The 13,937-nt window shown below is 48.2% G+C and overlaps 5 protein-coding genes across 5 annotated transcripts; 3 read left to right on the top strand and 2 right to left on the bottom strand.

Moving 5' to 3' along the window:
• Positions 1–516: 516 nt before the first annotated feature.
• Positions 517–1,044, top strand: N7466_006857 (uncharacterized protein; the record flags this gene model as incomplete). The annotated part of the gene is made up of 1 exon (XM_057166246.1): positions 517–1,044. One exon carries the CDS (start codon positions 517–519, stop codon positions 1,042–1,044), a length of 528 nt encoding a protein of 175 aa, XP_057019287.1.
• A 361-nt stretch (positions 1,045–1,405) lies between these two features.
• Positions 1,406–2,011, bottom strand: N7466_006856 (uncharacterized protein; the record flags this gene model as incomplete). Its single annotated transcript, XM_057166245.1, has 3 exons — positions 1,406–1,527; positions 1,602–1,742; positions 1,837–2,011. The coding sequence occupies 3 exons, from the start codon at positions 2,009–2,011 to the stop codon at positions 1,406–1,408; spliced, it is 438 nt and encodes a 145-aa protein (XP_057019286.1).
• A 461-nt stretch (positions 2,012–2,472) lies between these two features.
• Positions 2,473–5,164, bottom strand: N7466_006855 (putative C2H2 finger domain protein; the record flags this gene model as incomplete). The annotated part of the gene is made up of 3 exons (XM_057166244.1): positions 2,473–4,700; positions 4,768–5,060; positions 5,148–5,164. The coding sequence occupies 3 exons, from the start codon at positions 5,162–5,164 to the stop codon at positions 2,473–2,475; spliced, it is 2,538 nt and encodes an 845-aa protein (XP_057019285.1).
• A 1,647-nt stretch (positions 5,165–6,811) lies between these two features.
• N7466_006854 (uncharacterized protein) lies at positions 6,812–8,921 on the top strand (the record flags this gene model as incomplete). The annotated part of the gene is made up of 3 exons (XM_057166243.1): positions 6,812–6,898; positions 6,955–7,119; positions 7,182–8,921. 3 exons carry the CDS (start codon positions 6,812–6,814, stop codon positions 8,919–8,921), a joined length of 1,992 nt encoding a protein of 663 aa, XP_057019284.1.
• A 1,718-nt stretch (positions 8,922–10,639) lies between these two features.
• Positions 10,640–11,895, top strand: N7466_006853 (uncharacterized protein; the record flags this gene model as incomplete). The annotated part of the gene is made up of 4 exons (XM_057166242.1): positions 10,640–10,756; positions 10,830–10,931; positions 11,043–11,626; positions 11,703–11,895. The coding sequence occupies 4 exons, from the start codon at positions 10,640–10,642 to the stop codon at positions 11,893–11,895; spliced, it is 996 nt and encodes a 331-aa protein (XP_057019283.1).
• Positions 11,896–13,937: the final 2,042 nt, after the last annotated feature.

The raw sequence follows: 13,937 nt of genomic DNA, 5'->3' as shown, positions 1-13,937 counted from the left end.
AACTAAGCGCATAACAATCTATACTTAAATGCAATCCATAGTGACACTACACCTGTTCGCCAGATTATGTTCAAGATTTTTACCAAAAGAAGATCCATACTAGTAGTATATACATGGATTATAGACATCAAATTTTGCTTAAGCAGAACAAATTAACGGATACACATGCTCCGTATAGCTCAACCAACACTAGTAGATTGGCCGATACCGATAAGCCCACCGCCTTCAAATCCCCATCTCCAACTTTCAGCTCCCCAAGCTCGACTTGAACCCGCCTCAATCAAACATTCAATTCGACCTGATTTCCGTACCGGTGAGTCCAGAAGACAGCGCCTATACCCGGAACCCTCACATATAAAACAAAATCTAACAACACCCTCTAGAACCCCGCCAACGCTCTCAGTCGCATTCCACCAGACCCGAAAACACCAAGCTTGAAGCTTGCATACCACCCAGGACAACGTATACGAATTGAATCTAGTTATACCAAAACCACTCCTCCACTCAAAAAGAAACATGGCATCCCCGCAACCCCGCCTCCAAATTCGAACCCAACACTGCACATTCTGCAACCACCTCCTCCTCGCAACAACACGCGACATATCGACCCTCCCCCGCCGCACAGGCGAAGCAAAGGACAAAGCCATAATTGTCCCGTTGGAGGACCGCACAAATGATGACGAGGCATCTCTGACCGAGGCGCAAGGTGCCCCGCGAACGAAACATGCGACTTTGCTGCTTTCTACTACGATACCTGATCGGCGGGCTACGCTTATCAGACGGGAAGACGGGATCGAGAAGAGGATTCTCTTGCGCTGTGGTCGGTGTAAGGTTGTGATGGGGTATTACCTTGATGCGGTGCATTATGGGGAGAGCGGGAATGCGAAGACTAGGGCTGTTGAGGAGGAGGGGGAGGGGGAGGGAGCATTGGAGAAGAGGACGGCTGTTTATATTCTTCCTGGGGCTGTTGTTGAGACGGAGAAGATGGGGACGAATGGGGCGGAAGGCGAGGCGGAGTGGAGGGGGTGGAATAATGAGGCTTGAAGAATGCGCGCATGGTGGATTTAGATTCGGGTGTATGTGTGTTTGCGTTTGATACCATGGCTGATTAAGTGATATGCATTTGAATATATTGAGTAATATGGACATGGGCATCCATTGGATTGGATTGTAATACAAGTATCCCCCTTCACGCCGAGAACCGTGGACAGATAGTGTAGGGACTTAACCAAATAAAAGCGACGAAAAAATAAAGAATAGACAGCAAGTTAATGTAAGAAAAAGAAGAAGAAATGTAGAGCCCGATCCCGCCAAGACAAGACATGTTCCATAACCGTAAGCGTGTGCGCATCATAAACACAGAAATTCAAAAGTTGCATCGATTGCAGGGGGGTATCGAGTAGACCTAGTTGGCCAGGATGGTGCGCACAAGATCGGTATAGTTGATCTCGCCAGAGCTAGTATCGACAGCCTTGAGCAGCTCGTCGACCTCGTCATCGGACATCTTCTCGCCAAGGTTGGTAAGGACTGTTTGATAATGATGCGTTAGTAAATCGGCCTGGGTAAACACGTAACACGCAGCGCGGAATCATTCGACGTACTGTAGCGCAACTGTCCAACTCCAATGAAACCCGTCATATCTTTATCGAATACCTGGAATCCGCGGCAGTATTCCTCGGGCTCGCCTGGCTCCCGGAAACCGCCAGGACGGTTGAGGACCTTGAGGAAGGAATCGAAATCGACTGTTGTCATGATCGAGCTTGTTAGTCCGGGTTCTTTATCCACGCATCTCCATCTTCATCGGTCTCGTATGGTCGGGTTTGGATTGAAACGTACAATCAGGTCCAACGGACTTTTCCAGATCGGCGATCTCGGCGAGCGTGGGGTTCTGTCCACACGCGCGGAGGAGGTCACCGAGCAGGTCGCCGGCGACACGGCCGGTACCGCGGCGGTCGAAGAGTGAGAAAGCTTCCTTGTAGTTTGTAGAGGCCTGGTCGTTTTTGTTAGCCATGGTGAATGGGTATTATGTGGCAGTGTATGGATTGTAGGTGTATGAGTAGATGTGGATGTGGATGTTTGTGGAGTGTTGTGATGACGGGGGGTGAATGAGTTTGGGGGGAAGGAAGTTGTGATCCAAGGATTGAGGGGGCGGAAAGTCAATCGGGGGACTCGGATCACTGGGACGGAAGAGGCAATTCGTCAACATCCCTTTCATACGCACCATTTTGAGATTGTGTTGCTTTGAAGGAGGTCAATGTATTGAGGGGGAATACAGAGAGAGGAACAGAGGAATGAGCAAGTGGGAATTTGGGCGAGTGGATCGGCGGTCGTTGTTGCGGCAACGGGGCAACAACTCCAGATTAAGTGAGATCATGCTAACTCTACTTATGGCTAAACTGTCTTAGTATAAAATTAAATCTGAAGCACTGGAAAGAATATACATCTCAATTAAATAAGTGCCCCCTACTTTATTTATGATTGTAGCTTCACGATACAGCTGTCCAGCAGCCGCGCCGCTTCACCTAACAATTCCCAACGCGAACTAGCGAAGGAGTCGCGAAGCACCATCAACAGACCCAAACACGCATTTCGACCTTTCATCCCCTCCAGGTCATTGGGTTCGCGCACACCACCAACGCGTTCCAGGAATATTTGCATGTCGCGTCTTCGTTCAATCGGAGTTGCCAGTGTAGGGGGTGGTCGTAAGGGTCCATCTAGAGCAAATCCATAACACCACACCACCAACACGGCAAAGTACATAACCCAGGGCCGATTGAGAAGATAGTCGTCCCGCGCCACGTATTCCCCCGAGACCTGGTCCACAAAGCAAGCGGTCAAAAATTTAAGTGCGTAGAAGGTTGCATCGCGAGCAGAGGCTTTAGTCGCCCAGCGCCCAGTCTTCTCTCGAGCCGTACTATAGTCTCGCGCCGTGATGGATCGACCCATCAACCGATCGGCTCCAGCAAAGATTTGAAGATCAACGATATCCACATGAGAGGCCATATGAGCAAGACCATGGAGCACGTCGCGAGACTCGGATTCAGTAGTTGGGGAAGGGCCTAGTGCCTCGTCGAAGTCGCGACGCCAATTGTCGAAAGCGCGCAGGAGGGAAGTACGCCATTTATCACGGCCACCTAGAGTCTGCCCAACTCCAAGTGAACTGACCTGCAGGTCTCGCTGGTTCAGATGCCAACTCACGCTCAGTAATCCAGAGATCAATATACTCCGACCGAAGGCATTTGTGCGAACGGGCTGGCCATTCAGAGTACGTTTCAGTCCGTCGAGGAACATGACAGGCCGAACGCCGTGTGATTGTAGACTCGACTGCACGCGCGCTACCTCCGCAGCACTAGTTGCAGCCCACAGGGCCTCGTCACACGGTAACGGCAGCCGTAGCTCATGTGCAACCATCTTGGCTGAGTGTCCAAACATGGTAGCGTGAGTAGAATCTAGCACAAATGCAGCAAAAGCGACTCGCCGAGTCGCTTCAGCTTTAATCCAATGAGTCCACGACTCGTCCTCTTCCCTGGACTCGGGTGTGTCAAATGATGACCGCCCGATTAGCGAGCTCCCGCGTCGCATCAATGTCAAGGTGGTGTCGTGGTGTATATGGGCGCGCTCGTGCAGCGCCCGGGTTGAGAATCCCTTCTCATATACCTCCAGTAAGAGTAACGCTTGGAACACCCACAATCGGGCTGGCGGTCGGAAATCCGCATCCATAAATATCTCCCAGCGTAGATGCCATGCGATAAAGCTAGCTAATTCAGCGGCTATCTCAGTGGCCGCCTGTCCGTGAATCTTATCCAGAGTCGCCGCTCCGATGGCCATAATGGCTAATAATAGCAAATTGGGTGTGCGATCTGCTGCAAAGGTCGGCTGGTGCAGTATAGGCAGTTGCGCATGGAAATGATACCAATAGGAGCCAATATAAGTCTGCATCATGCGCAGGCTCAGAGAATGTCGGTCACTATCCAGATCTCCATCCATCAATGCATCTTTGCGCTTGTTGTCCGCCGAGTACGCTGCCTCGTTGAATCGTGTCGCCATCAAATGCAGCAGTTCCTGCCGCTTTTCTTCGGATATAATAGCTGGCAATGATCCCGAATCAAGGATACTAGTTACACTCATGGGATGCTGGGGGGTAACAGTGCAAAAATTATGATAGGATGGCTCGTTCACATAAAACTGATTCTGCACCAAGGGCATCATGCCGTACCCCAGCGGCGGGAGCGGTTCACTGAACAGCCAAGCCGCAAAGTCATCAGCCATGGCGAATGGTGACCGGTTGTATGTCTCCCCACCAAAGATGGGATACGCGTTTGACATGGCATCGAGATCCAGCATGCTGCTCTCGGGTTGGACAAATCCCACCGAAAGGTCCTGGTATCCAGACACCGGGATTCCCGCGTTTTCAATGCCAGTTGATAAGGGGTAATTTGTATTCGGAGGAGACTTGGAGCTGGGCGCAGGGTCGGTGATAAATGCGTAGTCTGCGGCAGTCATGGATGGCGATGAGGGGGACGAGGCAGGGATCAGCGATTTGGGCAAATCATCGTGACTGTCCGCTGTGAACGAGTCGCGTTTCTGGAGCTGGGATCCACGGGTGGTATGGCGTTCACGGTGGCGAATACAGAGATCCTGTCGCACAAACGATCGATAGCAGTTGGGAAAGTCGCAGCGAAATATCTGTTTTGGGGCATCTTTTCGCACAGTCAGTCGCGGGCGCGAAGCGGGGCAAGGGGGAGAGGGAACAGGATGGGACCATACGGTTCAACTGGTGTCTATATAGATGCTCAGCGCGGGAATAGCTTTTCCCACAGTCCTCGTGGGTACATTCGAATTTGCGATCTGACGGGGCACGGCGACTGCGCCGGCGCCGCTTGGAGGGTTGCTCGTCGTCCATGTCTGTGTTAACGGCGGGCCACACCATTGGGTGCCATAGCACGATGATCACGGAGGAATGTCGATCTACCCGTAGGCTCAGATAAGCACTGGAGGGAATGTGGGAAATTGCGCAAGTGTAACGACCAAGGACAAGGTCTTCCGGGGAGTGCGGAGAACTGGAGTGGGGTTGGTTAAAGTTAGCGGAGGTAATATTCGCCGACCTGGGGAAATTACCCTTCAACAGGTAACATTGAACATGTCACTTTTCGAAGACTGGCATAGCTTGCTTGTTTCATGGATATGATCACTCCCGAGTCTTTTGATTAAGACAGCAAGAAAAAAAAAAAAAAGAGTATGCACATGTGTAGTATGTATCGTTTCCTTGAGCTGACGGGTAATATATTGACCAATTTTGACATGACAATGTGAAGGAAATATTCGTCAACTGGCGTAAAGTCTGGCAATAACTTTGGAAATGTATGGTAACTTGACCTGGAATATCCGCATTTTCTTTCAATATATTGTAAATGTGTACATGATATTCTCGCATGTGCAGGATACTGGTACAGTTCGCAGTTGGACCTGCATTAGTAAGTGGATTCTTTTGCCGACGGCAACGCACATATACACCTTTCGGAAGTATATGTAGCGAACATCGCATTCAAATATTGCCGAGTTTGGATATTTTTATGGTCAAATTTTGCAAACACTGATTAAGCAAAGATTAAGCCTGCCCTTATGTATGAATTACTAGTACTATACTGACCTTGGAACATTTGCATATTGACATTGAAAGTCAATGAGCAACCTTGGAAGATGTACCAGTTGACATCTGGACTATTCACATGCACTATGTATGCGTCAGCCCAGTCAAAATCTAACGAATCGTTTTGTTCCTCACCTGGAACTTTGACTGGTCAAGTCTACTAGTAGGCTTCAAGGATTGAACACTCTAAAAATAGGAACATTTGAATATGAGTCTTCACTTACCTACATACACCTTGATGTCAAATTCTATACGATTACGAGTCCCGTGACTACGAGTGCACCTGATCAATCAAACCCCTTTCAAGTTGTACATCGCACCAACCATATCCATATTTGATTTGTACAAGAACTTATCGGTAATTGCATACTGTATACTCCACACATTCCTGTCTTATTGAGATGTCAACTCTAACATTTCAAGACAAGTTGGCCCACTTATCTTCAATCTGAAGCACTCGCGTGCCGCCTTGACCGTTCGGCGGAGATGCTTGGCGTCAATTTCGTCACAGTTTACTAGTGTCCCCACCACCATGAATGGCGGCGCCCCTCAAATGCTCCAGTTTAAAAGGGTTGACCCTTCCCAGAGAGGAGATCTAAGTGATTGTTCAAACTGAAATGGCATTTTCAGGACAAGGCCCTGCCTCCAAGTACCGATGACTTTTTTTTGATCTTGGCATAGATTTGAAGTCGTTGACCTACTACGCAACTTTGAAGCGTACCCCCCCACAGTAGTTGCCGGAAGCGCCCCACATCCTTGGAAGACGCGTATTTATTCCGCCACAGACTGGCGTGGACAGATGTCGATCGTACTCGTTCTGTCAAATCCCACGCCTGCAGTCTGATTCTTAAGGGGGTTTTGAAATGGTGGACACGCGATCCCGTCCAATCGGGAGCCATCGATGCCGAAAAGGCTTGACTATCTCCGACTCTGTGTTTTGCTCCTTTAAAGTCGGCGCTCGGCACTAATTACTGATTTTCTGACCCTGAGTACCCGCTCCACCATTCAAAGTTACCCTTCAAAGCCTCTTCGATCATTTTTTCTCCTTGGATTTGTCTTTTCTTCCTTTTCTTCTTCTGCTTCAAGTCTGTCCTTTCATTTTGAAGGCCTCCACTCTATCATGAGTGGTGTCTCCTTCTAGTCACTCATTCAAAGTCAATCATGCTTTCATGTTTTCTCGCTCTGGGGCTCATGTTTTTACATGGGTCCGTCGCGCAACATGATAAGGACTTGTACTCCTTTGTCACAGTAAGCTGCACCGATTAAAAGCCTGCCGCTTACCCTACTAACCACATCTTGTCTAGCTTCCTGAAGTCCGAGCCTTAAAATTCGAGATGGTACATATTGATCGAGAGCGACAACAACCAGGTTATTGGTTCGTCGCCCCGTACGGCCAAATAAATCCTGAAGCGGCAACCCAGCGGTACACCCAGTACCAAATTGGACCGTATATCTACGATAACGATGGGGTATGTTGAAAAGAGCTTCTACTACACACACACACGATTTGCCCATGCTAATATGTGCATAGATGCTCATCTGGGCAGGATCGCCAATGTACGACAATCGAAATGTTTTCGACTTCAAAGCGAACTGGAATATTGACGACCATCCCCACCTGTCCTTTATTGTGCAGCATGATGATCACACCAAAGGAAGCGGAATGATTTTGAACACTCACTATGAGGTCGAACATGAAGTTGAAGTGTTAAACGACCTTGACGCCTTCAATATGCACGAGTTCAATATCCTGGATGGTGGCAAGACCGCTCTCGCTTGCACATATCGGACCCAACCAATCAGCCTTACTGATTTCGGCCGGCCGAATGAGGAAACCTGGGCCATGACTGGTGGGTTTGTCGAGCTGGACGTGAACAACGCCCATGTCCTCTATGAATGGGATTCCAGGGACCAAATTTCGGTTCAAGAGTCTGCCGTTATGAGCGCCACGGACGCCCCATCGGATAAACCTGGCACAGACTATGTACACATCAACGCCGTCGACAAGAACGATGCCGGCGATTATATTATCTCTATGCGTTTCACCAACACTCTTTATATGATATCGGGTGTCGATGGCCATATCATGTGGCGCCTGGGTGGAGAACAAAGCGATTTCGACATGGATTTCACCTTCCATAAGCAGCATGATGTGAAATTTATCGAATCGCACGACACACACCACATCATCTCATTGATGAACAATGGTGCAGACGAGGGCAAAGCCGATGAGTGGGTCTCCGCAGCTCTCTTTATCGATATCGACATGGTCACTATGAAAGCCCGAGTTATCAAGCGCATCGAAAGACCCGATGGTGGACTGACCCGTCTACGTGGTAACGTCCAAAAACTTCCAAATCAGAATACGTTCGTCGGATGGAGTCAATGGGGTTACCACTCGGAACACGCTCCCAACGGCGACCTGCTCATGTGGGCCAAGTTCTCCTCAGAGCGATATTCTAGCTACCGCTCCTACAAGTTCGATTGGATTGGCCGCCCTAACACCCCGCCTGATGTTGTATCCTCCGTTTACGGCATAACTTCCAAGGAGATTTTGACCATTATCCACGTCAGCTGGAATGGTGCTACTGATATCGCCCGCTGGAACTTTTACGCTCGCGCCTTTGACAAGGGCGAAAACGTCTTCATCGGACATACCGAAAAGTCCGATTTCGAGACTATGTACCTCGCAAATGGATACATGGACTTTATCACCGCAGAGGCGGTTGACAGCGAAGGAAATGTCCTTGGGGTCTCAAATCTCCAGCGAACCAACAGACCGGACAACTGGCAAGCCGTCGGTTTCGAGGGGGCTTCACCGAGCCCCGACGACCCCTCCCTTCTATATCTCAATGGCGAGCCTATTGAGCCCACGGTCGACAACTCCAAAACCTTAACTGACTCTTCAACCGAGCCCTCGATCGACTCCTCGACCGACGCCTCGACCAATCCCTCAACAGAACCCCTCGTCGACTCCTCCACTGGGTCCTCTAGTGGCATCGTCGTTAAACCACATGAGGCAGTATATGCCGATACGAAGGAAGTCGCCAAATCTGTTTACAGGGCATATGAGGTTCTACGTGGTGTCGAGGCCTTCATCGTTTTCTTCCTGGTCCTCGGAATTATTGGTGGAGCTGTGGTCGGTACACGGAAGTTCCTCCGTCGTCGACAAGTGCGCTCTTATAAAAATATCCCCTCCGAGGAGGGTGGGGAAGCGGGCGAGGCTGTCCCTGTAGAAGAGATTCCTTTGCATCGGAACTCGGACGGGTGATCTGTCGATGTGCCCAATGTGCCAGTGATTACCATTCTTTTCTTGTACAGCATATATACACATTTGTTTATGAAACTAGCGTTGCATTCAATTCACATATTATTTATTATCATATCTGCATAATTTTTTTGAATATCGTGCTTTTGTATATACCAAGGTAATTATTACAGGGTAAATCAACCTTTGATTATGACATACACTGTCCCTCACACTCAAGTGCTGAGTCTGTCAATTTTCAAAGATCCATTCGACACTATCTCCACGCTGAGAAACATTCGCCAACTCAGCCTCCCGGTACAGCTCCGCACGTGTCCGACCCTTTACTCAAGTGCTTGAAGAAGCCCCCATAAAGTATGGGTCATTGATCAGTATTCAAACTGGATGATAGCAGTGGTATATTACGGGTTTCACGAATTCACTCTTGGATGGAAATCGATCGAATTTGAATGACAAGTCTTTTATGCCGGCAGACAGTGCTTGTGGTGCGTGACAGAGGGGACTTGGACAAGAAGGCTTGTATCGCGAACCTCCATGAATGCTTGCAGCTTCGCTTGAGACATTGATTGATTGGATGATACTGATTGATGACTAGTACTACTACGTCTTGAAGCTTGAGGATTGGAAGATATTTGAGAAAAAAAAAATTGAATTGAATTGAGGGGAAAAGAAAGAAAGACGAAACAGCGGCGGTATCTACCGATCATTGGGAGACCGTGATTCCATCACAACATGTAAAGTCAATCAATCAGAAAAACCCCTAGGTTGTTCTATCTAAACAATTGATCCAACTTGCCATGGAAGACAATGAACACTGTGGTCTCTGGCTCTTTGGGTTCAATTTCGGCACGGGACTCTGTGGTCACTGGCTCTCTAGGTACATTTTTCACTGACCTCTGGGCACGGGACTTGTATTTTTGATGGTCACTGGCTTTTTGGGTGCATTTTTGATTGCGACCTCTGGGCACGGGACGTTGGTCACTGGCTTTTGGGTACATTTTTCACTAACCACTAGGCACGGGACTCGTAGTATGTGGTCGCTGACTCTCTGGGTTCATTTTCGCAGCGACAGGGTTCATAAGACGCTGGGACCACAAGGGTTCATTTTCCACAGTGACAGGGTTCATAAGACACTGGGGCCACTAGGCACGGGACTCGTAAATGTTTGGTGGTCACTGGCTCTCCATGTGGGTTTATTGGTATTGCTGTCAATCGCAGGCTACTGCAACAAAACAATCCGCACTCCGGAGTTATGTTTCACGAAGTATCCGCAGAAGGGTGTTGACACTGGGCTCTCGACACTGGATTCACAGTTGTGAGACTGTGACCACTGGCCGCTGGACTTGACATTGAGGACTCCAAATGCAGGAGTCCTGACCAAGAAGAGTTTCAGGGGGTGCGGAAAGAATACTGTGCATCGGCCATCTGTGATAGTTCTTATAGCAGGTGTAATTGAGGGTAAAGCAGAGAGACCCACTAAGTTGAGGCCCTGAAGCCCTCCAAGGCTGTGACTGCTATGAGGTGGAGAGAAGACCCACAAAAATACTCAAAATTACCAGGGTCTTATAATGCCCTATAATACTAGTTCCTGTGCTCAGTCCGCATGTTTCACCTCCGGGGCTTGCATATGGATTCAGTTTGGATTTTCTCATAACTCATCTACTCCTCTATTTTCTCGCTTTTCATTTCGATTTCTCACATATACAAATTAAATATCAAAAATGTCGCACTCAACATCACAAGGCTGGCCGGCCATTCCCGAGATCCACTTACATCCGACGGATTTACCCCGAGATGAACTGCCGGAAGAAACAAAGGGATGGCTTCTTTTCGTACAGGTAGGGCAGTCCGCGGAAATGTGCTCGCATAATCAATTGATCATTTGTGGTATTGACGGTTAGAAACTTGCAGGAAGAATCCGAATCCCAGCCAGTCTCGACCCCGGAAGACGGGCTGCGACAACGGCGTGCCCTTATTGAGAAATGGGCTACTGCCAGTCAAGAATTCCGCGAGGTCCGTACAGCCAAGCCAATTTTTAAAATTTCCACTCCTCTTCACCTTTTTCTTTTGTCTCTTGTGCTTCTATAACTCAAAATTGAATATTGAAAATTTTAATCCGCGCAGTCTTACCATGGCCGTGCCCCAGCATACACCTCAGCCCGCGACTACCCGGCCTCATTACTCTCACAGCAAGCCCCGCAGCCCAGCAAGCGGTTCCTGTGTCTGGCACCTGTAGACCGCGAGACTCATCCCCGGGACTACATCCACCTTGTGAAGTTTCTGATTCTGCTATACGTTCATCAAGGGGAATGGAATGGGCTGCATCCCTTTGACCTGTCAGGCGTGGGCAACGCGCCGCAATGCCATATTCCAGAGTTTGTTAGCCGCGCCACACCCATCGCGCTCGACGAGATCCTCTCCGAGCTGTACCTCTTCTCGGCGGATCTCCACGCTCTCTCGATGACCCGGGCCGGCACGGTTGTGTTCGCCGATGGGCCGTACTACACGTGGTACGTGATCGATGAGCCAGGGCTTCTCACGGGGCGGTTGACGCTGGCTGAGTTTGGTTCCAATGGCAGCGTCCGCGCCTCGACTCTCCGTCGACCCTGGAATATGGGCCAGACGATGTCCTTTAGTCAGATTATGGGCCGACGAGTCTTGGAATTATCAATGTCCGGTATCGGGGGCCCGCCGCAGTATAATGAACCGTACGTTTGTTTCTTGCCTACAACCTCTGTCCCCGTTTTCAGTCTTCTAACGTGAATCGCTTGTTTGTGGGAATAGCTTGGATATGGACCTTCCTATAATTGAGCTTTTGGAAGTAACACGACAGACCAACAAGTTCCTCTTCGAGGGCTACGGCAGTCGGGATCTGTGGGTGAGCACTATCGAGCAGAGTGCGCCCGGGTATCTGAGCTTAGAGGCCCAAGGACGGGAGCTTGAATTCAACCTTGATCAGTTGCTTGACATTAGTTAGTCATTGATGCTCACTTTGAACATTTGAATCCGCAAAAAAAACTCGCTTCTGGTTGGTGTGGTTCTCTATGACAGTTGGTTCTGACGGCTCTCTATCCGGCTATGCTATTGATATTCCAAGATGCGACCCATACTACCAGAGTCACAACATGAAATCTTAAGTTCGTAATGGGATTATCAATGCGAGACATGTATATAATGTTTGAGAGAAACAGGGAAGCCCGCGTCCAAATATTCAAATGGCCAACTGGCAATCAAATTGATCTTGTGGGTTACCCGGGTAGCAACCCCTCAAGTGGAACGTCCCGCTTCAAAACAAGTGTTTGAATGCTCTTTCTTAGTGGTACGTTTCAAAGCCCATGGATGTTAGGTATTCGAATCTTCGTAACGCGTAATGGCAAGACAATCTTACCAGGATACCAATTGGCCAAGCAAAGCCAAGGAAAATCAAGCAAAATCAAGCTACAGTAAGCTCTTGGCAGATGTGGATGGTCGATCATCAGATGTCTCAGAGCAGACTGTATAGATGGAGAATTTCACGAGAAAGAGCGGGTAGCTTTTCCAGCCTGGAACATTGAAAACAAAGGAAAACAAAGCCAAGCTGCCAATTCAGTGATTTGCTGAGTATCATAGCATAAACAAGCTGTCAAATTCATCGCGATGGCGGGGGACATTGACTACTAGTAGTATGTAACATGCAGGGACTAGACGCGTCGGGGCACCTGATATTTTACAGATTTGGATCTTTGGGCAACTGTTCTAGTTTATATAAGATAAGATTTAGAAGGGTATAATCTCTATTATAATTGATGATTATAAGTACTAAGAATCTAGCTAATAGTCTTATAAAAGTACTAGATTTGGTTAAGTTTAACTAGTTTAAGGCCCTTATAGGGCTTAAAAAGTGATTATTATAATAAATTTGAGAGGTTTTTAGAGGAAGTTTTCAGGTTTTTTTTAACTATATTCTAAGCATTCAGAGCTAGATTTATACACTAAGGGGGAATGTTAGGATATGGATTCCCAAGGTGCGAGGTATATTACCCCGCCATTGGTCACAGGACATGCCTTAGTAGCACTGCCCAGGTGCACATGTGGATGTGGATGTAGGTGGCATCTACCTAGTTGACATGTATGTAAACTCTTGCCTCCAGACTGTAGTTGTCACAGATATATACATAAGCCGGTAAAATTAGTAGCCTGCCACATGGACAGTACATTATCACGCCGTATACAGCAACATTTGAATTTCAGTTTTGTTTTTAGATTGTTTTGGGCCCTGTAAAGTGGCATTTCCTTGTATGAGAGTTTGTAGTTGGTCAGCCTGAGTCGAATATCCACTGAAATCGCTGCTTGGACTCCAGCAAGAGGGCAAACAGGAGGATGTGTCCTAAGAAGAGGAATTCAAGGTCACAGGAAATTCCAGTTCAGCGTACGTGGTACCTAATGGGGCCAAGAGTTGGGGGCCCAGGCTCAATTGAGTGGAATTTCACAGAGCCTCGTGACTAGTAAATAATTGTTTTTGGCGTCCACGTGTGGATTGTCTAGAGCCGCATTTTTGGACGCCAAAAAAAAAAAAAAAAAACCAGACATGTCAACGTACGTACGCTGCTAACAGTTAAAAGTGTGTTCATGGTGTAGAGAGAATCTGTACTGCTTAATCAGCTTGATAATGACTAGAGATCTACACACATGTAATTGCATAAGTTGACATATTGTCTAATTCATATCTTCTACCTGTCATAACGCGCATAACTGGTGAAATGCCGATTAGTCTAATCCCAAAGAGCCAGTCGCTGTCGAAAGACCGGGTACAAGAAGATCTGGCGGCCAGCGTGAGCCAGCGGATCATAAATCATCACGAGCACGGCCGGATTCGTGTGCCTTCATACCATACCACATATGCCACATATCGCGTTAAGAGGAATGGAATAACACCTGATGTGCAAATGCTCCGGGGGGGTTCTTTTTTGTGTTCCAGCGTTGATCATAAGGACACGTGAAGGGTAAAAGAGAATAAAAATGTACACGGGAATAACCACT

This window comes from Penicillium verhagenii (assembly GCF_028828195.1).
Source record: "Penicillium verhagenii strain IBT 33310 chromosome Unknown utg000007l_segment0_segment0, whole genome shotgun sequence".
Taxonomy (NCBI): Eukaryota; Fungi; Ascomycota; class Eurotiomycetes; order Eurotiales; family Aspergillaceae; genus Penicillium; species Penicillium verhagenii.
Note: the sequence above shows the minus strand (reverse complement) of the source record. Positions and strands in the feature narration are given on the sequence as shown.